The 27780-nt window shown below is 38.5% G+C and overlaps 1 protein-coding gene across 4 annotated transcripts in view; it reads right to left on the bottom strand.

Moving 5' to 3' along the window:
• Positions 1-27780, bottom strand: part of BMPR2 (bone morphogenetic protein receptor type 2) — a 109689-nt gene that overhangs the window by 49741 nt on the left and 32168 nt on the right. For all 4 annotated transcript variants that reach the window (XM_027798743.2, XM_027798742.2, XM_055717962.1 and 1 more), the window contains exons 2-3: positions 6637-6810; positions 5178-5357 (exon numbers count right to left, since the gene is read on the bottom strand). In XM_027798743.2, coding sequence (XP_027654544.1) covers positions 5178-5357; positions 6637-6810 — 354 coding nt within the window. The remainder of the gene's footprint in view (positions 1-5177; positions 5358-6636; positions 6811-27780) is intronic.

Raw genomic sequence — 27780 nt, 5'->3', positions numbered from 1 at the left:
TGGGTGACTCGCAAAATCTTCCACAGATTCTACAGAAACTAAGGCTTTGACTTGCATTCCTCTATAGCCTTCTACACTCATTGCTTTAATACTTTGTTTGCTCCTTGCAACAAGTTTCATTTCTATTTCTTCTCCTCAACATTAATCCACAATACTATCACCTTTTCCCCAGTTGCAACAACACACGAAATAGCCTTAATTAGCACACGTTTCCAAAATGTTATCGTTATTTGTAGCAATGTACACCCTGTGTCACAACCCCCTCTGCAGTTAACTCGTTTCCTGTAACCAAATAAACAGCAAAAAATAAATAATACCAGAATTTCTTTTAAACATTCATTAGATTTCAGGCAGAAAGGCAATGTAAATTTCAAGAAAATACACATTTGCTAACAGCTGGCCAAAAGTCCAAAATATTTCATCATTATGGCAGTATCTTAGATAATCATGCCCAAGAAAATCCCACTTTATGTTTTTTCCCCTCTATTAGCTGCTCCACATATAAACTCTTTCAACAGAGACATGTATTTAGAAATCTCCATGTGCATTCATCTGTATCTCTTTCAGTAGTTCAGAGTCTTCATTTTCTACAGCACCCTAAAATAACTTCCTGGGAGGCACAGTACTATCTTCTTGCATCAAATACTTTGCTGTCTCAAAGTACCTTACTTTTTTTTTTAAGAGGTATCAGGCCCTTCATTTTTGTCTTAACATTTCCTCACCTACCTTATAGCATAGTGAAGGTATATCAACAACATATTCTCTTCACTTCTTATTCACTTCACTTCACAACATATTCACTTCACCTTATTCTCTTCACTGAAGGCAAAATGTGCCTTACTGACTCCCTATCATTTCAAGAGTACAAATTTTAATGCTCATGTGAATCAGTCCTGCCTCCATCTTTCAAAACAGAAGATCTGCCACCTTGCACAGGTTTGTAATTTTCCCTTTGCTGTACATCCAAATCTCCTGGGGGAAAAAATGCAACGCAAAGAAGGGAAAATGCTTATTTACAGAGCATTTTCTTAGATTAGGCAGATCAGAAATGAAAAACCAGCTCAAACACTGGCTACAAACCTAGCTGATCAGGTACTGCAAGCAGAACCTAGCTGAAATAAATGCATTTTAATTATAAATTAATATCGTGTGCTGCTCTCTGGTAGAAAAGCAGTTCAAGGTAACAACTGAGAGGGAGCAGGGCTACAACTGTGCAAAATTAGTCTGACATGATCTAACACAACTTCGGTGGGAGTCAGATTGGACCATGGGCTCACAGCAACACGAGTCTAACTGCTGCCACTCAAAAGCAATAGTTAAGTGAAAACTGTCTATTACTACCTTAAATAACCTGATTCAGCTGCATACATTAATAATTACTTTTCTAATAGTAGCTTTCCTCAACAAGTTTCCACAGAATTCTGTGAGCACTTAAAAGACATGTATTTTTTATATATATATATATTTATTTTGTTACTAATTTTTATAATATATATATAGCAAGAAGGCTGGCAAAGGAAAGCCAGGATAATACACTGGAAAGATAAATCCATCTATCAGTGTTTCAGAATTAAAAAATTCCATCTTCGTCGCTGTGTGAGGCAGTTTCTTCATATCCAAAACTCAGTGCTTTTATTTTACGTAAGTTTCCTAAATCCTCTAAAACCTGCAGACACCTTTTGTTGCTATGAGGAATAAACCCTACATAATTTCAGCAACAATATGTACCACTCATGCTCAACTGTTGATGCCAAGGATTTTTTCCATATATCATGCAAATACCTCACGTGTCATATAAAAGTATATTCTTAACACTCAGTTGCTGTAAGATTGATTTATTCGCAGTGCCAGAAATGCAGCCTTGAGGAAAAAAAAAAAAATTAAAAATGTCTTTGTTGCTTTCATCTTGATGTTATTTCAACATGAATGTTTCACTACAACAATGTATCTATGACCAATGAGGGAGACCATTTACCTCTTTAGCTACTTAAATTCTATTTAAATGGCCATTATGAACTTGTCTTCAAAACAGTCTCAGAATTTAGGAAGCATTTTACAGACATAAGAGGCAGATATTTAACAAGTCTCTAAATAAATATTTGACAAAGCCAATAGAGTAAACACACATCTCAAAACATTTACCTGGGAAGCCATAGTTGGCCCTTTTTAGGTCAGGTTAAGGGGTATGTACACATACTAACTGAAGTTAAGATGGATTTTTTTGGGTCAATTTCTCGTGAAAGTCGAAGATGGAAGAAAAATGAGTGATTTAGCAAAGCATAAGAAAGTATATCTTTCCCCCCAAAGTACAAGCTCCGGTTCAGGATGAGAGGTTGGTTTTGAACCGCATTTCATTAGTTCCAAACTCCACAAGAAAATCTTCAGATCTGAAATAAAGACCATTCCCCAATCTCTACTTCTCCTGGCACCAGGAAACAGCTACCTCAGCCTTTGCATTTTCAATACCTCCAGACTATACCCCATCCTACAGCATTTGCAAAATTCTAGCTGGAGGGACTAGCAACTGACACTACTCAAATCTACTTGGATTTTTTTAAGATAGGAGAGATGAATATTATGACTACTCAGATGTATGATTGGTTTAAATTATCAGCTGCACATTAAGCAACAGTAAAGATTAAATTTAAAGCTTCAAGAACCTGTTTGTCCTTATTTGCATTTTGCATTTTTATAAAAGCTTTCTTACAAGACAGGATGGGTTTCTCATATTTATGCCCTGACCAAATATGAACCAAAAAAAAAAAAAAAAAAATAGTATTCCATACTACACAGATATGGTTGCAAGATAAACATGTTTTGATATCCTAAAAGACAACAATGACATAAAAGTGCAATATTTAAGAGATTTGCTGTGATTTGTTTTAACTAACATGTATTAAGATCTTAATAAGTTACTCTTAGTCTTCTTAAACTGTTTACAGTCTAGCTACATCTTTCAATACACCACTGTTAATCATCCTACAAAAAATTGCAACTAAAAGATTGTATAAAGTAGGTTTTTTATTCCTCCATTATTTTTCTGGATGGATTTAGCTCAAAGGCCTAACACTATTCTGCTGTTTCCACAGATCCTTCATATAGTTGCAAGGAAACATTTTTAAAAGAACATCTATAATTTTCCTTAATAATGAAGTTTTAAATTGACTAGGTTCATCAGTAGTGTTTTCAGGTTCCACTAGCTTTTAAACTATAGCTGAATTTCCACTTGCTATTCTAGGAACTTTTTATTCTGCGTAATTTTACTGGAAATCAGCAGAAAAACATTTACAAAGACTTAGTAAACTGTTGGCTGAATTCATCAGGCTTCACATAACTAACCATAAACCAGTCACATCTGCTTTAAAATTTACAGGATCATAAATATAGTTCTAGGAGGCCACACACCTTACTTTCCATCATCCAAGAACTATTCAGTGCACAACATTTTTAATACCTTATCAAAAATATAGATGAAATGGTGCTCTTTCAATTCATGGGCTATACTGAAATAACCTTCTGCAAAAGATTTCCTGTATGACTGTGACATGTTCAATTTAATTATCTAAAAGGTATGGTAACAGATTGCCACAGCCTGTGCAGCTAAGCTTACTAATGTCTTTAAAGCATTGTGTCAACTTTAAAGGCAGGGCTGATATGATGCCCAAGTAAGGTATCTAGCAGGGAACTCAAAGCTTCCCAACAGTTCCATAAAAATGGAACTCTGCCGAAGCAGTAATTCTGTCCTTGACATTCAGGTGGCAAAACTAAATCTTGCAGCACCAAAATGGGTTCTAAAAGAGTCAAGAAGGGACCATGGAGACTCCAGTGCCTGGAACAGGGGTCAGTAGCGTTGCAGGGGTCAGTATGCTGCAGCATCTCTCTTTTTTCACCCTTCCAGCTTCTTAGAACATCCTCTACTTCCACAGTGCTGTGGGTGTACGGGGTTTACAGTGCCAGGAGCAGCCCTACCTCTGTCGGATGCAGCAGTAGAAGAGCTTTACAAATAAAACCACCATAGTGGTGAATGAGGCCATCCTTACTGCTGGAATGGCCAACCTCCATCTCTTAACCTCGTCAAGGCAGGCAGACAACTGCGCTAGGCAGCAACCTACTTTGCTTACGCCTAAAGCCAAATTTGCGTATTATGAAAATGGAAGGTGACACAGTAACACAAAACAGTTGAGTCAGTAGAAATGTATGCTGCAGCACTCAATTACAGCTGGGTGAATTAAGGGCTGTGTAACAAATTTAATATATCCCCCTCCACACACATACACACGCTTTGCAAGTCAAGCTAGATCTTTCAGTATTAAAAATTCCACTTTAGAAGTATTTGAAGATCTTATCACCCAATAACTGGATTAATTCAGCTTGTAATTTCTCCCTTGGAGAAGCACGAGCAATGATTATTTTGTAGGAATGTTGTCTTCCTAATTTGGGGGGATAGAAAAGGACAAGGATTTATCTCACCCGTCCTGCCCAAATCCCCTCCGCAGCATTAACTCCAGTCACATTCAGGGAGCCCAGTCAGATGGTTATTACCAGAGACAAGTAGTCTGTTCTGCATTGCACAGTGCTAGGTTCAGACACCGAACGGTGATTGCTTACTGGTTGTACAAACAGTATTATCAGCCAAAAGGCATCATGCTTTGTCAACTCTCTCTACCCATTTATACCACATGCACTTTCCCAGTAAAAGGCTACTGTTTTATTTTAGCATGCCAAGCTCCCATTTTGACCAAAATTACTTACAAAGACTGCATCCTACCGCTATTTTTGAAAGCATCAGTACCTTTACTCTCTTGAAGTTAATTCAAATAGTATCACTCCTAAACACAAACTATTCTTTTTGCATTCTATAGCTGTAAATACTACCCAATTAAAGATCTTCATGCTGGGCATCCAAATACTGAAGTACCCAAGATTAGAGACCGTTTTGGAAAACGTTGTCTGCATTCAGCAGATGCCTATACAAACAATTCTCCTGTAAGCGTTTTATTTGTTCATTGCAGAGCACTACGCAATCTTCATATGGAAAAGCTCTGTTCTGTTCGCCGTTTCTGGTGCATATACATAGTAAGGTCACAGGTTTCGCATTTTACAGTACCATGACAGAAGGATCCTTCTCTAAATTATTTAAACCATGAAATGACAAGAGATGGAAACATCTGACTTACTGTAAGGTGTTGTATCAGTAGGGTCAGGAGGTGGAAAATTTTCCGTGAAGTTGACATTACACAAGTCCGTACTACAGCAGCAGAAGCGGTATGTTCCATTCTGGATCAAGGAAGGGGTGGTTGTAACTATACACGCCTCAAAGTGACACTCTTGTGGGTCTCCTATATGAGACCAGCAACCTGTGGAAAGAGGCAAATTAATTCTTTTTAAAGGAGGCATAAAATTAATTCTATTGCATAGACAATTAAATACACCTATAGAAACCCACACATTACCTAAATTAAGTGTGTGGGGTGAAAACACATCATAATTTGCTTGTCTGACTTCACTACCACCTTTTAAACCAAAAACTGAAGAATTTATTTCAGAATTTACCACAGCCAAGGAGAAAAAACATGGGCAGCAATGAAAGCTAACATCAGGTGTCCAGCTGTCAACCTCAATATGATAAAACCTGAATTCTTGAGCCTTCTAAGCAGAAGTACGCCATTCCCCATTTCTCTGATACCACAGACAGTATTACCACCCTTTGGCCCACAGTCTAGATGAAACTGTGACCTAGTCCCCTCCTCGGAGCTAGGCAAGACTGCATCTATAGTTTGATGCTTCTTACATCATTTCTAAAAATTCCGTCCTTCCTCACTGTTAGCATCACTGGACTCTTCTACAGGACCACAACTTATCTCTTGGTTAATGCAGGCCCTTTCTCCCTGCAGCAACTGTTCCTTCCCAAGTACAGTCAACGGCAGTTAATGACGTTTATGCACAAATGCCTGGAAGGGAAGAGGCAACATGGGCGCAGAGGTGAGCAGACTGCTTCTTTCGGCAGATCACCAGATCAAATGTATAACTGCACGGGATGCTTGTAAATACATTCAGTTTTCATTTCAGCCTTACACTCCATTAAATTGTATCCCAAGTAATCAAGAGCAGAGTCCCTGTGAATGGTAATCGAAATACCTCTCCAGCAACAGCAAGACCCTTCGCCTCTCCCTACCATCACTTTCCCCACAGAGTAACAGTGAATTGACCGTTAGTGATATGTGACAGTCTTGTGCTATAGCTGCAATTTCCTCTGTAAACAAACATCCAATCAACATGAATATACATTTTCACTTAAGGAGACATTTTTAAATGTATCATTACATCAACACATACACCCGAGATACCTTCAAGAAAGCCATCTTACGGTGGATATCCTAAGTAACAAGCAATTAGAGTGCTTTCTCCTTCAACTGTGCATTGCTCTTTGGTCTCTTTTGTAAGTCATGTATTTCAAACAAACTTTCTGTTCATATTTAAAACTGCTAAGTGGGAAGTTTAAAATAATGCATTTGTACAATATACAAACAAAACATCTAGCTTTGCAGCTGCACATCTTTCACATTGGCTGGCTAGATCACAAAAAAGTGAAGAGAGTAGCAAAACTACTGCACTTAACACTAAAATGTTACATACCTTGTTTTACAAGATGTATGTCTCCTTCTCGTGTTTTTTCCCAAAGTCCATAGCAGGTACTACCTTTCATGCACAAAATTGTGCCATTCTCCTGGGAGATTCGGCTCTCACTGATTCCGTGGTCCTGCTGATATGGGTCCTTAAAAGCACACAGCCGCTCCTCACTCTGCGCAGCTTTAGACAAAGAAAGGACAACATCTGTCAGCGATTTTATGCATAAAATATTAACTTTAATAAAAGGACAATTAAGGTCTTCTGGAAACGTACATTTGAAACCACCCTGAATTACACATATCCATTCTTTAAACTGTACTCCAACAGTCAGAAATTAAAATGAGGTCTATCTTGAAAGTCACTTTCATTAAGAGGACAAAAAAAGGCCCTCAGCAGAAGTTTCAAAATGAACATGCAAATGTTTAAAATTCACAGGTGCAGAACAAAAATTTCATTGCATAGTCTCTATCATCTCTGCATCATTTGTCCTCAAGCACAAGTTACACAACTGTTAGCTGGTTTCTTCAGCAACCGCATGCATTCCTTAATTGTTTCCAGATCCTAAAGCAAGATGATCTTTTTCAGACTGCCACCCAGCCCAGTGCCTACCTAATTCAGAGGTGTTTTTCCACTCTTTCTATTGACCTAACTCTTCTCTTCTACATGTTATCCAGCCATTACACTGACATTTACTTCTTTATGCTCAGCAACCTATCAGTTTGGGTTCTTTTACACAACTTCATTAATGACCACCCACACAAATACTAATGGCAGAGTAAAACCCATACGATTGACCAGCAGTTCCATGAAACACTGCCTGTAAACAGGAGCAATGCTGTTTGTAAAGCCTCCTTGGGGAATATCCAGCAGCAATATTTTATAAAACATACAGAGAGCGCAAAATAAATACCCATCATCACCTGAAAAATCTCTGCGGGGGTTTATTGCAACAAAACCAAAGCCACCCACAAAAAAAAATATTTTTTACAAGAATAATACAAACTTCAGAAATTTAGTATCTTAAGAATGCATATGTTTTACCCCTATGATTACTGCTATTTTTGTTCATATCACCTCAACGAAAGGACTCAACCATGCTGATATCCCTCTGTCATCTTTCCTTTAGGAAAAGCAAACACATTCAAACAATAAAATTCTTCAGAAAGGCATCAAGTCCAAGATCAAAAAATCCATCATTTGTAAGGAATATGATATTTAGAATATTTTCACTCTTCCTTGGAATTACTTTGTAGAATGCATGAAAATCTAGGTGTGTACTTACAAGGCACTTCAGTTTATTCAGTAGTACAGCTCAGCACACATCCAACTGCAGTAAGAACTTGTCCTATGTATCTCAATAACTAGATTTTAACCAGTTCTTTAACTCCCATGAAAGCACTGGTAGCAAAAAGATGCAAGGTGGAATAGACTGGTATTTTAGTAAAACAGATTTTGAATTTAGTGAATTACAGCATACATAATTGTAAGTTATTAAAGGCACTGTCTACGTATAAAATATCTCCTCACTAAGTATTTATTTATTTGATCATTCTGCAGCACTGGCCCCAAAGAAGCCATGTTTCAGCAAGGCGCACTGACTGCAAAAATGCTGTTTCACTGTGTCACCAGCACAGATGACTGGGTAATAGAAAGACAAGCCAAGAGACTCAGATACATGTCTCACTTCTAAGGCTGTTATTATTCATTAAGGAATTGAAATTCATAATTCTCTCATGCAGAGACAACCATAAATAGCTACACCATCCAGAAAAGCAGTCTGTCAGTGACTCCCGGTTTATTCTGTGGCAGCAGTAATTAAAATAGTGCAACTTAGCTTATTTTTTAGTGGTCTGATAGGGCACGTGTGGTAAGTTGAGCTACATGTCAGCCCAGTGGTGGTAAAACTCTCAGCTAAGGAGACAGGAACCTCTTAAGTCACTGTAATTCAATCATTTGCAGCTCCACGTACTCCAGTAACCTGGCTGACAGTCCACACTACTCACCCACCTCACCATACACTGGTCAGGGTACCATTAACACTTTACATCTGGAACTAGAGTTTTGAAGTAATAAATACATTTATTATAAAGCAATGGGCTTGATAATCAGAAACTCTTGTTGCCTAAATTTCATATCTAATTTTTTTTCCTTTCTAAATGAGTAGAGTTATTCAAGTTACTGAGGACAAAAAGGTCACACATTAACAGCTAGCATATGCTGCCTCAAGCAGTACTTGCCAGTCGCACGTAGTAGTTTTATTCTCAGGAACAGCTGAGTATGCCAGGCGTGAAGCATCTGTCCTGCATTCTCTGCTACATGACATGGGACTGGCCAAGGAACAATGTGTGAAAGGACAGTAGTCCAATGCCATAAAGGAACTGGAGCCGACTAACTTAGTGAAAATAGAAAGGCGAAAAAATTATCATGGAACTGTAATTTTCAGGAGAGAATGTGACAGAATTATATGGCTTTCTGAAATACGAAATTTTATATTAATACATTTTTATTAAGAAATATCTGCTCCTAGGGACACTACAAAGGTTTTTGAATCAATTGCATGTGATAGCTGAGTGGGACTAAGGTCACCTGAGATGTTGGTTGTTTACAGAATGCTCAAATTGCTGCAATATAAGCCCTTTCGTAATTTGCCTTTATTGTGAATAAAAAATTTAAAACAACAGAATTTATAAAACAGCCACACAGATTTGGTTTCCTTATCAAAAACCTCTGGTTTAGAAAAACCAAAAAGTAATTCCAGGGAAGTACACTTTCATAATACCTCAATAGGTTCTAAAAAATAATAATAATAAAAAAAAATATCAATCTTTTCACCTCTGAACTAATGAAATAAAAGAAAAAACCTTTTGGTTTTGCTTTCTACTCAAAAATATATTTATATGCATCATGTCTGTGCTCCAGAGACACAGACAGCTTTAACTGCCTACTTTTCTGGTCTCTTTAACCTATCTAAAAATCTCTTAGGATCAACATTGAGAGGCAAGAACATGCAGAAGATACTTGGAAAGTTGTTAACCATCACGCTAGATGCTGTCCAGCCACACACTACAGAAAATAACAGTTGCTACCAAAAGCTTTTCTGATTTAAACAAAATGTATTGCCCTGTAAGAATACCTGCAGACGGGAGGGTAGAACACCCACTGCTACACCAACCTGAGTGCGTATCTTTATCAGTTTTCTAGCAAACTAATAAAAACGCAAGTTAATGTGCCACAATTTAGTGTCAGATGATCTCAGTGAGAAACTTCTCCAACAAAAAATAAAGGTTACTCACCCAACAACTAGAGTTTTCATGCTGATCATTGCACATTCCTGCTTCGATTATAAGTTAGAGTAGTACAACCCCTGTGGGAGCAGTACCCATTGCAATACTCTGCTGACCCCTGCCCCTTCCCTGATGGCATGGAACATCTGGAGAACAGGGGACACATAACAAAAGCTACTTTATTTTTCTCTATGGCCTCTGTAGCTTCATTTTTGAAGCTGTAAAGCCGAAGAAAATTGGATAGGCCATTCAGATATCCAGAAACCATCCTGAAGAACAACAGAATAGATGAGCTGCTGCAATTTCTTTGCATGATTTTGGCACATTCCTGCTCTGGGAATCTGGCAGTAAGGTTTCCTTCCTCCTGGTAACGGAAACTAGTTAGCTCTAAAAACTTTTAATATTGGAATACTTTTAAGTCAGGCCTTGAAAGCAGCCTCCAGGCTAGATCAGTATGCTTTAAACGTTCCCTCCCAAAAATGGAGATACTACTATAAGAACACACAGAAGTACTGGGGTGCCTGTTATAATCTTTACTTATTTCAACAGAAATCCTACCTCTTCAAGGTAAAATACTGTTGCTTATTTAGATTGATATGTGTTCCTCATGGCCAAGCTTTTATGTCTGACATCGTGGGAGCCAACAGCTATGCACGGTACATTCAGAGCTGAAACACATCTACCTGTCCCTTGGAAGCTCTGCAGCTGCAATGTGAAAGGGCAACCACTAACGCTGCTCTCTATAGCAGCTTAGCTGGAAACAATTCCAAACCCGCTTTTTCCAAAACTCCATCCTTGAAGATATTCAGATCCCATCTGGAAATGGTGCTGGGCAACCAGCTCTAGGTGACCCTGCCTTCGCAGGGTGTTGGACAAGATGACCTCCAGAGGTCCCTTCCAACCTCAACTATCATGTGATTCTTGCAGGACACAGGTCCCGAGGTACTCAGTGTGCAGCAACCAGGCAGAAAACCAGAATTACTCAGCTGGGCTACTTGCTATTTTTTGTCTCCAAGGCAGGCAAAATGGTAGGGTAAGACTAGAACTACCAGATTATCTTGTTTGTCTTCAGTTCAAATAGATCCAAACCCAAGGAAATATCTTAATGTCAGTATCTTTACTAAACAACAAGAGCAATTAAAATAAACAACTTATCCTATGAAGTTGGAGGCTCTTGATCTGATCCACTTGATAAATCCAGTTCATTTGCTGCCTATGTCAGGAAAATGAAGGGCAAAGCCCCTGCAGACAGGTGTGCCCACCAGATATTAAGAGCCCATAAGCAGTTCACTGTGCAGCACTCCTTTCCTTAGATTTCACAGATTCAAGATGCGCCAGCAGTGTATCCTTAAATCGACAAAGCGCAGAAACCATTTACAGATCAGATTATACAGTACATTTGCCCAGATATGAAATGTCCCAGCGTACAAAGAAAACTAAGCCCAAGCACCAAGGCAAGTGGCAGCACAGGTCTCACAGGACATCTGCTGCATGGCTGCAGTCATCTTCCAGAGCCCTGCTCTTACTAAAAAAAAAAAAAAAAATCATGTTGTTTCAACTCTTTTACAGGTGCTTTTAAGCTATCCATCTTATTACTCCTGCGCAAGTTAGGCATCACAAAAAATAACCACAGAAAATCATTAAAATTAACTTGGATTACAGTTTCTCTATAAATGTGTAATTCTATAATAACTCTCTCATCATTAGGTCTAAAGCACAACAAACAGAAAAAAATGCCAAAGATGCATGTATTCCCCCAAAGATTAAAAAGCTACTGAAATGAAATGAACAACTTGGGTTTTTTGTGGGTGGGGGTAGACACCTCTGGAGAGTGCACTGTACTTAAACACAATTATCTGATCAAACCAGCACGTGGCAAGTGTAATTTCAGAAATAAGGAAGTTATGACTACAAAGAGGAGAAAGTTACATTTAAAGGCTACCTTCAAAACTAAGAAACATCTATTTATTATTTCTCTCACAATATGTAAGAAGAGAAGGACTTTTGGTACTTCCATTATCTTTATAAAGTAAACTTCATAGTAAACTATATTTGCTCATCACATGGATGGAATCCATTATACACTCAGCTCATTTCTAATTCACCTTTAATGAAAGACTATAAGAGAAATTTTGAAACAAACAAATGGCAATTGAATGCTTACAACATCATACACCACTGAAAAGTTTGCTACTACAGAGATCTGCAGTAGCAAGAGTTGGGCTGACATTGAAAAGGACAAAAGTAAAACCAGAACAAATTGTGAATTATTTATAATTAAATGCCTATTTTTGATTCCTCTTGAACTTCTGTACCAGACAAACTATGTCAAAACAACTGAATAAAAACAAAAAAATTAACTCAAACTTCCACTCTCTCATTCATCAGAGATCTCCAACAAAGACAAGAAGAGAAGGCACCATTTCCAGAAGTTCTACCAAGGGAAAAAAGCCACTGAGAACAGGGCAAGCTCTTCACTTCCTTATCGTAACTCAGAAAAAACCCCAAAATTAGTTCTGCTGCTCTCCAGCCTACTTTACACCTGTATTTAAAAAAAAATACACTTTACTGTCCAGTTTCAAAACTCTGCTTAAAACATGAGCGGCATAACAACCAAGTACGGATGCTTCAAGAAACAGTCTAAGAAACAAACTGTTCTTAGCTTTCCTGCTTGGTTGCCATCTGATCACCACGTGCACATTAACAGACTTAACCTGAAAGAGATTGTGAAACCTTATTGTCTTATTTCGAAAGGAGACTAGGGAAACAGACTACATTAAATTACTTTCCTGAAGTCATAAAGGAACTGGGAATTGGCTGTAGTTTCCCAAGTCCATCCTGTGGCTCACTCTTACTGCCGCAGTGCTCAGGGGAGCATGAGGTTCATCCCTATGCCACTACACAGCCTCAAGAAAAAGCACCAGGGCTCTGGCATATGGCTCGGGTTTTGACATGATTAGTCTTAGCAATTATCAGTTCTACTGTCAACAAAAGATGACAGAAAAAGCAAGTTGTTATAGGATAAATACTATACTGTTGATTTCAATATTTTCTCCCTGTAACTGTACTGCTATTTCCAATTGCTCAAGAACAGAGAAGTGATTCACAAAAATAAATGAAGTCTGGATGTCTGTAGTGGTTTGCTAGAAAAACACTGAGATACATTTACTATTTTAATATTTTCCTCTGTTCCCCACAAAAGATACTTCTGAACAGCAAAGATCAAAAGAAAATTACAAGTGCATCTACTGACTGTCAGAAATCTTGTATGCTATGAATCTATGATTCGTCCGTATTAGGCTCATTTTAAACAAATGAATATGCTGTTATTGCTTTTAATATACTAGTTCTTTTGCAATCATTTTGTGTTCTACGAAAACATAATTACTGAAAATAATTAAAACAGAAATACCAAAAAGTTACAGGAATCCAACTGCAAATCCTGAGAACATGAGTCATGTTTTCATTAATAGCATAGGAAGTCAGTTCCATTAGTACTTAATCGACACTTCCTGACGTTTCATCTATTCAGTGCAGTACATGGAATCTGCATCAAGTGCAAAGGCAGGGGGAAAGGAAGGAAAAAGGACTCAAATGTTACTCAGATGCTACAAAGAATTATTCTACTCCATGTTCTAACTGTGGGGATTAAAAATAAACAAACAAACATTTGCCACTTTACAATTAATGCCAGGCAATACATTTTGTGATGCAAGTCACGAATACAAGAATCCATGATAACAGTCAAGACAAACTTGCACGTAACCTACAAGAACAGACTTGCTAGCATCAAGGACCACATACGTGGGTACCGTGGCGGTAATTATGTCCAGCTGCCTTCATGACCACATAGGTGAAGACTTGAGAAAAGACAAAAAGTTAAAAAGGTTTCTGAGCGTTTGTTTGCCTGTAATGGGATTCCTTTAAATATGTTCAACTGGGAACCTCATTAGGCTTCAACAGTTTTTTTGTAAAAGATTAAGGTTTTTTTTCTGTAACTTTGAATTACTGAGATTTTCATCAGAACAGCCATAGACACAAAACCTGTTTTCTTCTGGCCCTGTCAGCTCTCTATGGAGTTCTCTTATTTACACAATATGGGGAAACATCATCACCCTCGAGGCACAGTTACGAGATAGCACGTGTCTTCATAATGCAAACTATTAAAAGGAGGGCGATTAAAGTAATGTACATCAGGAGGCTCCTTTGAGTACATCCTTTCAACTACCGATAGCTGAATACTGGTGTGATGCACAGAGAAACAGAAACCTGAAGAAATCATCACTTAACAAGCATTACTGCTGCTTTTTTTCATCTTTTTCTCCTCAGAGGTTTTAATCAGAAATTTTTCTAAATGTGTATACACTTATATAAAAATATATCACAAGCAGACGCCTTTTGAAAGAAGCCATTCTTTACAGACAGATGGTCCTTAATACTAACTTAGAGTGGGAGGAAAAAAAGCTAAACTGCTGGTAATCTTCCACGTGTTTACACTTCCAGCACTCTGCTTTGTAGCGTGTTTGACCAACTGCACAGCAGAGAACTGCACTAACTGGTCAGGAAGGTAAATAAATTGCCTGCTTAAGGATCGGGCATGAGAGCATGAAGGTCTTCAACCAGCCAGAAATGGCCCCGGGGACTTTCTGAGCAAGAGGTCAGGAGCACCATGGTGCAACACACAGCCAGGGAGCGTATGGCCGGGGAGACAGCACAGCTTATTGCTGTACAGTGAACTCCTGTGTTAGAGGTCTTCCAGGTGGGCTCCACAAATGCAACCACTAGTTTAATATCATCAAGACATGAATAAGAAAGAATGGAAATTTGCATTAGAGAATACAGTAGGAACTCCCAGGAGGTAGGCAGGAAAATAAAGAAAAATGCTTCAGAAATTTACATCTATGGCTGCAGGCTTTTTTTCTTCTAACAAAAAGAGAGGAAATACCCATCACAACCATTAATGCTCCACCTATATTTTATAGGACATATTACGTACCTCAAGATGCACTGCAAAATATATTTTGACAATAACCCCTTACAGTTTATACTCACTGTTAAAGTCTGGAATAATCTATCCCCAGTACTGCATGTCCTTAGCCTCCACTGATGAAAATTATTTTGGGTTTGCCTGCTTTTGCTATGTAACATCAGTTTCAAATGCTGGCAGTTACACAGAGCCAGGCTTTGATTGAAAACTAGTGCCAAAACTAAAACGATTGCTAGTACTGATACCCATTTCAAAGCCGTTATGTGACTGCATATGCAGAGGACTAGATCATTTCTGTTCATTACAAGACACTTCCGTCAAAAGATCATGAGACTAGAAAATTCAACTTGTTTTCTGTACATGGACGTCCTTTAGTCTTTCCTTCTCCTCAATCTAACCTGTAAGCAAGCAAATTTGCAATCGCTTTTCTCTCTTCACTCCCTAGAAAGGGCGACACCACAGTGCTGTCTGCTGAGCAACGTTACCAGCAGCGACAGAGATACCAACTTTTCCTGTTGTGTATTCTTCACCAGTACTTGGGCACGGTGTTTCAGCTTCATTCTGAAGTAACAGTGGTCCTTTAGCATTAAATAAATAAAACAAGATCATGTGGCAGCTGTGTTGTATCTCGCATGTCCTGCACGAGGCTCACACTTGGCTGCCCACCCAGGAACTGTGTCTTGCACCACACGTGGCACACGAGCCATGGCCTTCTGTCAGCCCCGTCTGGGATGTGCAGACCCCCTCTCCTCACAGCCCCAGGGCTACAGGGCCACTGCCACATGCCCCATATTCAGCTCACTGGTGTTAGATGCATGCACCATACCAGGAATTTAATGAGTTGCTATTAATGTAAATAGAGAGGTATGGTGTGGCCAAAAATTAGTCAACTCAAATTTTTTAATGAAGGCCTTGTTCTGCTTTACCCCAGATTTACTCTCAAAAGGAAGCGTTGCCTTAGAAGAACCCAGCTTAAGCAAGAGGAGCTGTGCAGGAGAGCAACAGGATGGCAGAGATTTATTGCTAGCAGCTGACAAATGATGTAGTCCCCAAATGCTGCCAGATGTTATGCAAAAATACGTGAGCTTACTGCCCATAAAATGTGTCACTGCCTTACTTCCACAGCCTTTCTAAACATTTCTGAGGACAACCAGACCACCTCGTTGTGCCAGCCTCATCCAAATCAGGCACTACCACAGAACCAAAATTTTATCCATGTGGCAAGAATACAAGGTAAGTGGCAAGAAAGCTAGCAACGCCTGTGTCCTGGCATAAAATCTGCTGGGACAAAATTCACAAATTTCAAGCAAATTTGAATCAACAGAGTCAATACTGGTTCATGGTTTGCATCAAGAGGCTGATAGGGCAAGAGATTCAAGCTGAATCTGTAATGAGGATATATTTCATTGACTCAGCCAGGGTCAGAGAAGGACAAACTACAGAACTAAAACCAAGTGTCCTGAAGTCTCAGCTGGAGCCCTAACAAGCTGACCTTTGGCCACTAATCAGAGCTTCCTCCACCTTACAAGATTTCCTCCAGAATGTATATATCTAAACCAGAAAAACAATATACCTCCATCAATGATTCAGTGTTTTCCTTAACGTGGTTTTATAGCTGTGTTCAGCTGGTATGCAGTTAGGACATTTGTTTTTATTGTATAAGTCTGTCTAGTTCAGCAGGTTTCTTCCTTCTTTTTCCCTTATGCTAAATTGCCATTGATTTTTAACAAGACAGAATTAAAACAAAATGTTTGTAACAAACAGGTAGCAGAGGAAGGTTATCAATCTGTCCAATAGGAAATTTCTAAATATATCACCTGCTAGCAGTGAAAAGCACACTCTGGTATGTGAAAAAAATGATAACATTATCTTGGTTCAACGATTACACAAGACTAATGACATTTTATCGCACAACTTTTCACTTAAGTAACAGCTAAAGGCTTTGCAGCAGGAGATTCCAGCAGGTTTGGTGGTTTTGGGGTGGGTTTGTTGTTTTTTTTTAATGTTGTGAAAACAGTAAAACACCATGGCATTTTAGCATTCACTTTGTTAGCTTTAAAATACTCATCTTTGTCATCAGACTTCAACTTCTAGAGCTTATGGACATTTCCAAAACCTTCACATTCCACACCATAGCAAAATACAGTCAGCTTGTCCTACGTGGAAATGCAAGGGCCCAGGCATACTCAAATACCCCTCTGAAAAAGCTGTCAGTACTCAAATACTGGGAAGTAGAAGTAAATCAGCATAAAACTTATACAATTAAACCATTAAATACCACAGAAGTGTCAAAACATGGAGTACGCTTAACACTCACTCAAGAGAGAACCTAATCTAAACACATTAGTGGAATAAGAAGCATAAAAACATTTACTCTCAACTCTGCTTGTTTTTTGCAACCATCTTAGAGCTTCCACAGTTTTTAGTAAGACAACCATTTTCTGTGGGGACTTCGCAAGGCAGAAAGCGTCTCTGTGGCTTCAATCACATTGTCTGATTTGTGTCGTCTTCTTGTCTCAAGATGAAACGATCTCTTTTTTTTACCCCATGAGCAAACAGGAATTCCAGTCTTTACACCTAGTTGTATCAGCTCAGAAAGAATCTACTCACAGCCTCACGATGTTGGGAGAAAAAAACCAATACGTTTTCAACAAAAAGTATTGTAAGCCAGCTTTAATATGTATCTTCTACTTTATTTAAGTATTACTTCAACTCAAGCTAAAGGTCATTTAAACCCAGATTTCAGGAAAAACATTGGGAAGGACATAGCTGGCTTTCACTGACTCGATGTGATTTTGGACATCCAACTTAACCAGCTCTCCTGGAAAAATCCCGGCCTACATTTAATCTCTTGAAAGCATGAATATGTATATTGCAGGATTTAAACAAACATAGCATTTTTCCAATTTATTTGTTTAAATATTATTCACTTCCTAAACAACTATGTCTCCATTCAGAGAAAAATAAGCATCTTCATGTTACTGTTTAGCGATTATGCCAGAACAGAAATCACAGCCTTAGTCACACATAATCTTTTCCAGTGGCCGGTGTCTATTCACAGAACTGAAGAAGTCCAAATTCTTTATCTTTGCCCTAGACTAGAGTTCAGGGATTTTTTTCTGGGTATGAGCGTCTGGCTTTTGTTTATCTGGGCTGTCAAAGTAAAGTATCTGCATGGAATAACACAGGAAACTCTGCATCAAGAGCAACAGTAAAAGCAAAGTAATGATGTGGTACTTCTCCCCCAAACTCAGATGTGACAAACTTCCCAGACAAAATTAATTATTTCAGAGTCTACTTTAGACTCCCTTGAAAAAAAGCCTGTTACTGGAAATTCCCCTAACATATGCAACATACCCACTTTTCTAGCAAGCAGGGATGCCATTTCCATTGCATGCATTACTAAAACATTTTCTCAAAAACTTTTCAATAGCTTCAATGTGAACGATAGTACCCATACAGCCTGTCTTTTACAGTATTTTACCAAAATTCTGACAAACATTTTTAGGGAACTTATACAACTGACAATACGCTGAAACATTTGAAAACTGGCAAACATTCTGTGATCTGAAGCTACAAGGAAATTTAGTTCCAAAACTGTAATCATATTTTGCCCTCAGTAATATACATTATATTATCTGTTGACTGACTACAGAAATATTTTCTATTTGGCTCTGAAATCTTAACTCTGAAAAAAATCACAAGAGGAGCAAAAGGCAAAAACTAGCTCCCACCTTGACAGGTTTTATGAGGCTATCAAGCCCACCACCCTTTCAGAACTCCTCAAAGAATATATGTTTAAGTTCCAAACCATCTCAAGTCTTTCTCTTCAAGGCATTTAATGGTATCCCACAAACCATCGTCATCTTGAGTCAAGAGCATGGTCAACATGACTGCTTCCTAGGCACCTTAATTTGGCCAGTGCAAGGTGAAAGCAAATTCATGGAGAGCACAGAGTATTATCAAGGAGTAAGAGATTCTGGGAGGAACCTGGGACCTACTTCAAACACTCCTACTCTTAAGAAACTCCTGTTCCTTAACTGAGAGAAGGTAGGAAAAGAATTGTGAGCTAAAGGTATTTATGGGTGTTTGTTGAACTGGGCAAAACCGGAAAATAGTGACTTTTGCTTCTGCTAGACTTCAAAGTTACCAGCCCACTGAATAGAGGTCACTGTTCATGTATTTCTTGGTGTTACAGTGTGTAAATTGTTAGAAATTTATGGGCACAGCACTGAACTATATAAAACCAATTGATACATATTCTTCACACATTTATTCTTTCACATTTAAATCTTTGTTGTACTAGTAACATCTTCATCAGCTAAGAAGGCGATATAAACTAACTTTTGCAAACTCTGTGTAGTCAGAAAAACCAGTGTCTAGTCAAGACAAGGTCTTCATTAACTTCTGGTTTCTAAACTTATGCAGTCAAAAAGTGCATGGCTGGTACACACAGACAAGCCCAGATTACTGAACACACTTTTGTTTCAAGGACTGGCTTTCATGTACTGAAGTACAGTACGTCACACCTAAGAAACAAACTTCTGGGGACAAGGAAACAAAAAAATTATTATAAACAGCAGAAGATTGTTTTTAATTATCTTTGTTGATGCTAATGACAGGAAGCATGGAAAAGGGCACTCCCAAAATATAGACACTCAAAGAAAAGACTGTAATCAACTTCCTTAACATTTTGCATTACACACCTGAGGATGACAACTACAATTATGCTTGAAAGACCATCTTAACTCCTCACCCTATATATACACTCCTGGTAGCACAGCTAAAACGTCTCACAAGAAACAACAGGTAGCGTAAGCAGAAAACATCAGGTTCTTTGGGTCACTAGCAAGCCTGACCCACCAACCTGCTGTCCCAGGGGTAAGCACAGAGCCAGACTGCACAAGGGCTTCCCCATGAACGTTCTAGCTCTCTGCCACAGACATAGGTAGATAAAATAAGCACTTCAGTCCGTGATTTTTAGAATCCACACTTTTTCTGAATCAGACATACTTTAAGGACAGGAAATAAGCACAAATAGCATCCTGGCATTTGGGACTAACAAGGAAGGAACAAAGACAAATCTCATCTAACAAAGAAAAAAAAAATTAGAGGCTTCACAATGGCAGAATTTACCAGTGAAGAGTTTTTTTCCTCCACATTTTCACCTTTTTTGAAAGCCTTTAGTCTTATAAAAGCACAAAGTGGTATATACATTTATTATAGGGATACTGAACAAGTATTAGCTAGTTGGTTTCGTTGTCTCTAGAAAAAGAACTATAATCAAGCACTGTGTCAGCCACTACTGAGAATGTTATTATGAACTGAATAAAGTAAGTTTTTCTCTTTAATTTGAGCTAGAAACATTAGAAAGCAATATAGCTTGCAGTAAACATTTAAATAGCAGCTTTAAAGAATTTCAGATCAAGTTTATTAATTCATGTACTTCATTTCTAGCAAACTGGCTCAAACTTATGAAAATTAAAGTATAACATGGAAAAAACACTCATGTCTGCAGATGCATTACTAAAAGTTATGTTTCTTTATCAAAAATACAGCGTTGTACAGGATACTGGATATTTTAAATGAGCCATACATATATACAAAGTATGTTTCCCATTCTTCTTACTAGATTTGTATAATGGAAATCTTATTTGCAATCTCTAAGTAAAAGATCCTGATCCGAGCCTGAATTACTTGACATGGTGATAAGCCAGATAAGAACAATTTCTAGTGATTAAAATACAAATCCTTCCAATGTTAAATGAATTTAAGTTCAATGTTTTTGCTAAACAGTTTCAGAACAGGTATGTTTTTCTTTCTTTTAAACATAAACACAGCTATCAAAAAAGGGAAAAACCCAGAAGCACAGTGAAAATACACAACTCATAACCTGATTATGTGTTTTAGAGTCTTAAGGCAAGATATAATTTAGTCTACTATATTCACTAAACACGTTTACAGGATCAGACAAGTTTTCAGAATCTCTGAGACAAACTAATACTGCAATCAAAGGATTAGCAAACCAGCTGCCTATGTGCCATTACAGCTGATTATCATAGACTGTAGACAGCTAGCTAGCTTGGAAGGTGCTTTCAGGAATACTCAATTGTTGCCAGAGAGAAGGGTACAGCAGGATAATGTGATATTAACTCATTGTTTTATTTATTATACATTTTAAAAATTGAACTTATGGAATATAAATTGCATGTGGTTTAGGAAATCTTCAGTTATAAACTACGTTTACAGTAAAACCTGACAGAATGAAGTAGTGGAAGAATTACAGAATACTGCCATTCAGATCCAGGGACACTGTGCAATGAAGCTTTGACTTTTCAATCTTCTACCCGAGTCTTACTAATAACTAAACCGATGCCAAAATCCATGGAAAGAGAAAAATTGAACAATTTGGAAGTTACAGGTTTATCTTCAAAATGTTTTCAAATAGTTTTTTTGTTTCATGTGTAGAAAAATTTGCAAAACACAAACTTCCAATAGCTCTCAGTAAACGAAGTGTCTTTGTTATATGAGTGTTCAAATAGTCTGTTATGCCCAAACACCTCCCTCCTTAAGGCTACGAATTACTGTTCTGACTGGAGACTGAGCTACTTACTACCAAACAGAAAAGTAGCAGAACCCAGCGTTTAACCGTTGCTTACCAAAGCTCAGAAAACTTCTTCAGTTTTCTACTAACATCTACTAACACTTCGGCATCATGTTTTTCCAACATCTTTATGAGTTGCTCTACTGGTAATGGGAGAATGTTTGCATCATTCCAACTTGATACAACTATAAAGGAAATTCAAAATTCATTAACTGTAAAGAAAATTCAGATGTGGAAGGAAATTCATTTCATCTGGTAAAACCACTCCTTTCGGCTGACACTAAAGCAAACCCAAGACTAAAAACCAATTGAGTTCATCCCTTTGGTATCTGGTTAAAGAAGTAATTTTAGGAGAGAGAGTAGAGCTGTACCTCATTTTCAGAAGTACGGACATGGCATTTTTTGCTGCCTATGGTTTGCTTTGACTGAGTTAATCTATGTCCTTTGGAATTATATACTGAATCTTAGGATTCCTGTACAGGGACAAAACCAGGACAATCTTGATCTCAGTTTCTAGCTATTGATATGGCCTCTGTATCTCAGAAGAGGAAGCCAAAGTCACAATTTCACAGCCAGGCACGATAGGACTGACAGCCTAGGGGTAACTACATAAGTATAAATATGCATCACTTATTCAAAGCATGGCTTTCCAGAAAGCTTTTAGATTAGACAGATTATTCCTCCCTTACTTGTGTCTCCTCTGCTTTGTCTTCTTTCGCTCTCCTTTTGGGGATTTAAAGGTCTTTGAACATCCTCTAGGAGATGAAACAAGCAGCCATTCACAGTTCTCAAATGCTCTGTCTGAATGAGGCAGAGTAGTTAAACAAAAGAAGCTTCCAATAGTTTTACCCTCAGCTTCTTTGTTTACAATGTGGTTATTCTCCAAGTCTTGCTTGCTGTCTCTATCCCATAATACTGAAAGGTAAACCTCTCAGGCTTGCAAGCTGTTTTCACCCTTATATAAATGCTCTTGAAATCTTCCACCCTACCCGTCCATCCAAGTAAAGATTGCTAAGAGCGTCTACACACAAGTTCATCCACACTGTCTTTGGCTTCTTTATTTCTAAAAGCTGTATTTTCCATGACATCTTGGTTTTTTTTAAATCATAGTTGGACGTCACTGAGGGCAACGAGGATGAGAAAACAGGAAATAGTTTGATTCATGTGGATTCTAACATTACCCAGTCACTGTATTATTCAGGGACCAGAAAACATTTAACAGAAATTAAAGTGAAGAAGCTCCCAACAACAGAATCAGTTGGACTTCACAGAGGGGGGAAAAAAACCAAACAGTTCATGCTCGGCTTCATCAATCCTTTCCTTCTCTCTCCCACCTCTAATGAGTATGACCTAAGTGCTCTCTGAGAACACTGGACCAATAAAGGATGTACAACACGGGTATTAATGCCAAATTTAAAGTAAAATATTCAAAATGTTGGCGGATATGTAAGTCTCTTCTCTGTAAAGAGGAGAAGAGAACACAAAGCAAGAAAACAAAAATCCAGGCCAGGTTGTCTTTATAGGGCAACAGCAAAGGAAAATGAAGTTAAGTCTAACAAGAAATATGCAGTTCTTCCCATCAGTGACAGCAAGCCAGTGACCGCCAGTGATGGAGGGAAGGGAGCATCCCATCGATGAAAAAAAAGGAATTTAATTCAGTTATGACTAAGCTTTCTCTATCCAATGAATGAGTACATAAACTACAGAAATAAGTCTTTCAACAGAAAGCCACCACTCCCTTCAGATGAAGCTTTTATGATTCAATACAAAGCAAGTAATAAAAGCAAAGGAAAAATGTAAATAAAGTCCTAAACAAAAAGAATTTTTTCTATATGAAAATATTTGAGAGTATATTCAGCATTAGAGAAGAATGTTAATGAGACATGACAGTCTGCAGGCTTTGCAAAATTACTAACTTCTACCTGAAAAATACAGACAACAGAAGTACTACAGAATTCAGCAATCTCTGCATACACTGAGTAGAGTTTACTAAAAAATATTCAAATGGTGAGTGTAGAGCCCATCCCACAACATTTAAAGCCATAGGTAGGTTTTCCCCGGCAGAGTTCATTATTATGCTCCCCTCTATATCCCTTTCACACCCCTCGAGCAGTAAGGTTCTTTGCCTTGCTATTTCACCCCTTAATGCTTAACTTCACTGTACTCCCCGTCTTACCTTTCAAAGTCCTAGAGCATTCAGTCTCTCACTGATTTTCTTCAACCTGCTTATCACTCCCCTGCCTGCCGCCTGCTTCCCCTCCCACCATGATGCATTTGATAGCAGATGCCAGTTTCTCCCATAAGCACCCATACACTTTTTCTAGCTCACTATACGTACATCCTGGTGCCTGAGCAGCCACCAGGTCACAAAGTCACTCTCTTCTTTTCACCCAAGCTTGTTGGGTGAAAATTAATTTCTACCACAACGTAAGTCCACAAGGAAGAAATCAGCAACCATTAAAAAAAGCACCAACAAAATCCCTGTACTAACAGACGCATTAAGCTGACGCAAGACACAGCTCCATCGCCCCTATCTTTGGCACTCTTCAGCCTACGACCTGACCTCGACATCTGGGCATTTTCTGCCTTAAGTCATTACACTGTGTCTTTATTCTGACTATAAATAAGTAGAGACAGGAACCAACTCATGCTTCCATCCAAGTATGTAACCCAAAATATTAAAATAAGAAAGATCAAAACTGCCCTAGTTACTGTCACGTTGCCTATTACTACAAAGCGCTTATCAAAGTCCCTATTCAGAGGAAGTAATTCATTCTGTCATCTCACGGGATAACGCTTGTGTAACTGCAGAATCAGGGGGAAGGCAGGCGAGAACATTCTAGAGACCTCTCAGGGCTACAGTAACGTGACTGGCACAGGTACCCGCTGTGGCAGGCCTGCTGGTGAGCCCGTAGCCAAACCAACAAACAGGACCACAAGTGCTCGAGCCTATAGACATTCACCAGCAGACAGGCACGGGGCTGCACTGGCAGTGGAGGTCTCCCCTGTACTGGTTTGTCCCTACCTGCACAAAAATTTGGCACGCCCCTCCTTAACCAGGTCTACTCCACAACCCACCTGCACAAAAATTTGGCACTCCCCTCCTTAACCAGGTCTACTCCACAACCCAAGAGAGACCAGATGGTGAGAGCGCAAACTTCTTTATTTAGGTTCTGTCCTCCTCTCCCACCCACCATACACCACCTACTTGCTACATTCAATCAAATTTGACAGAAAATACAGACCTCATGGATACCAATTTCTTAAAGAGTTCAATGAAAACGCTCTGGGTAGAGGTGAGAGACACCAGAATGACTCCAATGGAAAGAAAAGGTGCTTATTAGACACAAGAGATTTTACAGCTGAAAGAAAGATTGCTTACAAGTGCCCGCTACTTAATACCAGCACAGCAGCTCTTGGAGGACCTCTGGCAAGCACAATGCTCCCAGTTCTGCCAGAGCTTCTCCCATCACCACATCTAACCCGTATTTCTCACTTCTATAACTTTTTAGTACACACATGTAATCATTCACACTTTACTTAAATTGTACTGAAGTCGCTAAATTCCAGTCAAGTGCCAAATAGCGGCGTTAAGAGATGATGTCAGGGCAGAAGCCGGGAAACACTGCGGAGGTCTCTCTGCTCCTCCTCAGCTCTGCCGACCGGCTTCCCAGCCAAGGCCATTTGCAGTGGAACAGGGGAGGAAATGGAAGAAGTGCAACATGCAAGCGTCTTGCTGTGTTTTAATCTAAAATCAGACATAAGCTCCTCACAGCAGTGTCTGTTTATAAAGCAATTCAAACAATTGAATCCTATGGGATCTACGCATGCACACCCCCACCACCTTCTGCTGAAGCATACACTAACACTAATCCTATGCTGGCACATACAGTATCTAAAAGAAACAAGAATTTTGCCTATTAAAAAACAAAACTTACTCTTGGCAGTAGGATGAACAGAACAGACATTCTTATCTTTTTACACAGTTTTCTTGATAAGCATAAATTGATTTAAAAGATTCCACACAAGCCACCATTTAAAACTAAGTGAGTCTGAGGCTGTCAACTTTTATTTTCTTAAGCTTTACTTTTTATGTGTGCTCAAAGAAAATAAGTACTGAAAAACATCACTGCAAGCATCACTATAGCAACTGGAGCTCCTGAAGCTTCCTTGGTTCAACACTCAGATTCCAGATGGAACAAAATGCCATCTCTATCTTGCTTTTTATAAGGTGCCTCTCTCCTGCAAAGCCTCCAAAGACTAGCAGGGACATCTGGTGCCAAATTTGCTCTTACAAAGACCATAGAGACTCATATAAATTCACCTATTTTTGCAGTTCTGAAAAGAAGTAAAACAATCAATATCATGACATCTGCACCCAAATGCCTGTGTGAAATGTCACTAAAACAAGAAAAGAATTACGCAAGGTATTTATTCAAGTCCCTTTACAACCCAAGGATTGACCTCATTAAAGTCAGCGGCAGTTTTGCCACATATATCAAACGCAGAGCCAGAATTCCACACTTCACAGGAGATTTCTCTAGTAGCCCGGCCCTTTGACTCACTACACTGTATCCAGAGTATTTTGTAATGTTTCACTATACCTGCTGCCCATCAACTCTGCCTAACTACCTGGATGAAATTTGTGGAAATGGCTATGTATCCTTGAATCAAAATCTTTGAAAATAGTAATAATAGCAGTAACAAAAAAGTACTATGCAGATTGTAAACAAATCCAGGGTTGTTGTACCTCTAGGAAAAAGTGGAAAGACCGGAGTAAAGGCACAATTGGCTTGTATTTTTTATACAGCCATTGAGGGATGAATGACAGATCATTGTGAATTTTCTTCATTGGTTGCAATGTTCTGCATGAATTTCAGTATTATGGAAACAAGAACAACCAAAAGATCATTTCAGGTGCCACTATGAACTATAGCAACCATTATAATATTCAAGTAAACATTAACACTCCATCAAAATGCATCAATTCGCCATTGTATTCCCATTGCCAAAAACACATGGAAGAAAAAACAATGAAAATTCCTAATAAATACTCTGGCTTGGCTCCTACTTTGAAAAATAATTAAGATTACATTTATATGGCTCTTGTTTCATCCCTTTTTGAGTTTGCAGAAGCCATCCCTCAGTAAGATGGTAAACTTCTGGTACTTATTGCACCTTCCTTTTTGCACCCTCTTGGCCTGAATGAAGTGGAAGGAGTGTGGTGCAAGGAAAGACAAACAATTTACCGCTGCTTATAGCAGGCACAGATGCCAGCATTTTCAGGATTCTTGCAAGCCTTGATTTTCAAATAGCAATACTGTTATGTACTAGTAACATCATTAAGCCCTGGAGATTCAGCCCTTTGTCCTCCAGCTCACATAAATGAAAATAAGCTCCGATACATCAAAGAACACTGTCTCTAGTTCTTATTGCACATTTCTGCTATAGCTGACAGATGGCTCAGTTCCTATGAGTGGAAGAAAAACAATTTCCTAGCTGACCCCAAATACCTGGGCTTCCTTGGCACACCTCTAGAAAAATTCAATAATAGAATTCATACTGTCCCCCTTTTCCTCTTTCTGAAAATAAAACAAATAACGGAGGAAAACATACCGGTCAAGTAACTAAGCAGTATTGCCCAGGTCATATTTGAGAAATACTAGACAGAATGCACATCTTTATTTCCCCTCTAGAGCCCTGGGCCTTAACATTCAAAATAACCTCAGCTGCCAGTTCTCTGGAGTCCCTGTAAAGTCCATCTATTGCAGTAAGGAATCTGACAGTCACTACTGGGGAAAGTGCAATGAAAAGGTTTAAGTTGCCATTGTCATTTGACAGTGTGTAAGAAGTAACTGTAATTCTTTTTCTTGAGTAATAATTTTTCCTTTTTAAACATCATGAGGGAGTGTCTGCCATTTCTAGTGGATGTCCTGTGATACGAAGTTCAGATCTGAGAAAAAGTTCAAGCAGTATCAATACATAACCTGCAAGCAATTATGACAGACTAGCAACAAATTGGAAACCTTTCTTAAATTGTTGTCTAAATTCTTAAATCAAATACCTAAACAAAAATTATTTTCTAAATTACATACATGGAGTTTTAGTCACTAAATGCAAATCCAGACATGCAAACTCGATTACACATTTCTGGCATGCCATCAAGGCACAGAAAAATGCCACATATACTTGTCTGCCTAACTTTAACTAGGGATGATTCAGCTCATAATTATTCAGATCTTTAAAACTTATTTTTTCTTTGTGATCCAAACAAG

The sequence above is a fragment of the Falco cherrug genome, chromosome 8 (genome assembly GCF_023634085.1).
Source record: "Falco cherrug isolate bFalChe1 chromosome 8, bFalChe1.pri, whole genome shotgun sequence".
NCBI lineage: Eukaryota > Metazoa > Chordata > Aves > Falconiformes > Falconidae > Falco > Falco cherrug.
This window is presented reverse-complemented; position numbering and strand designations above follow the sequence as displayed.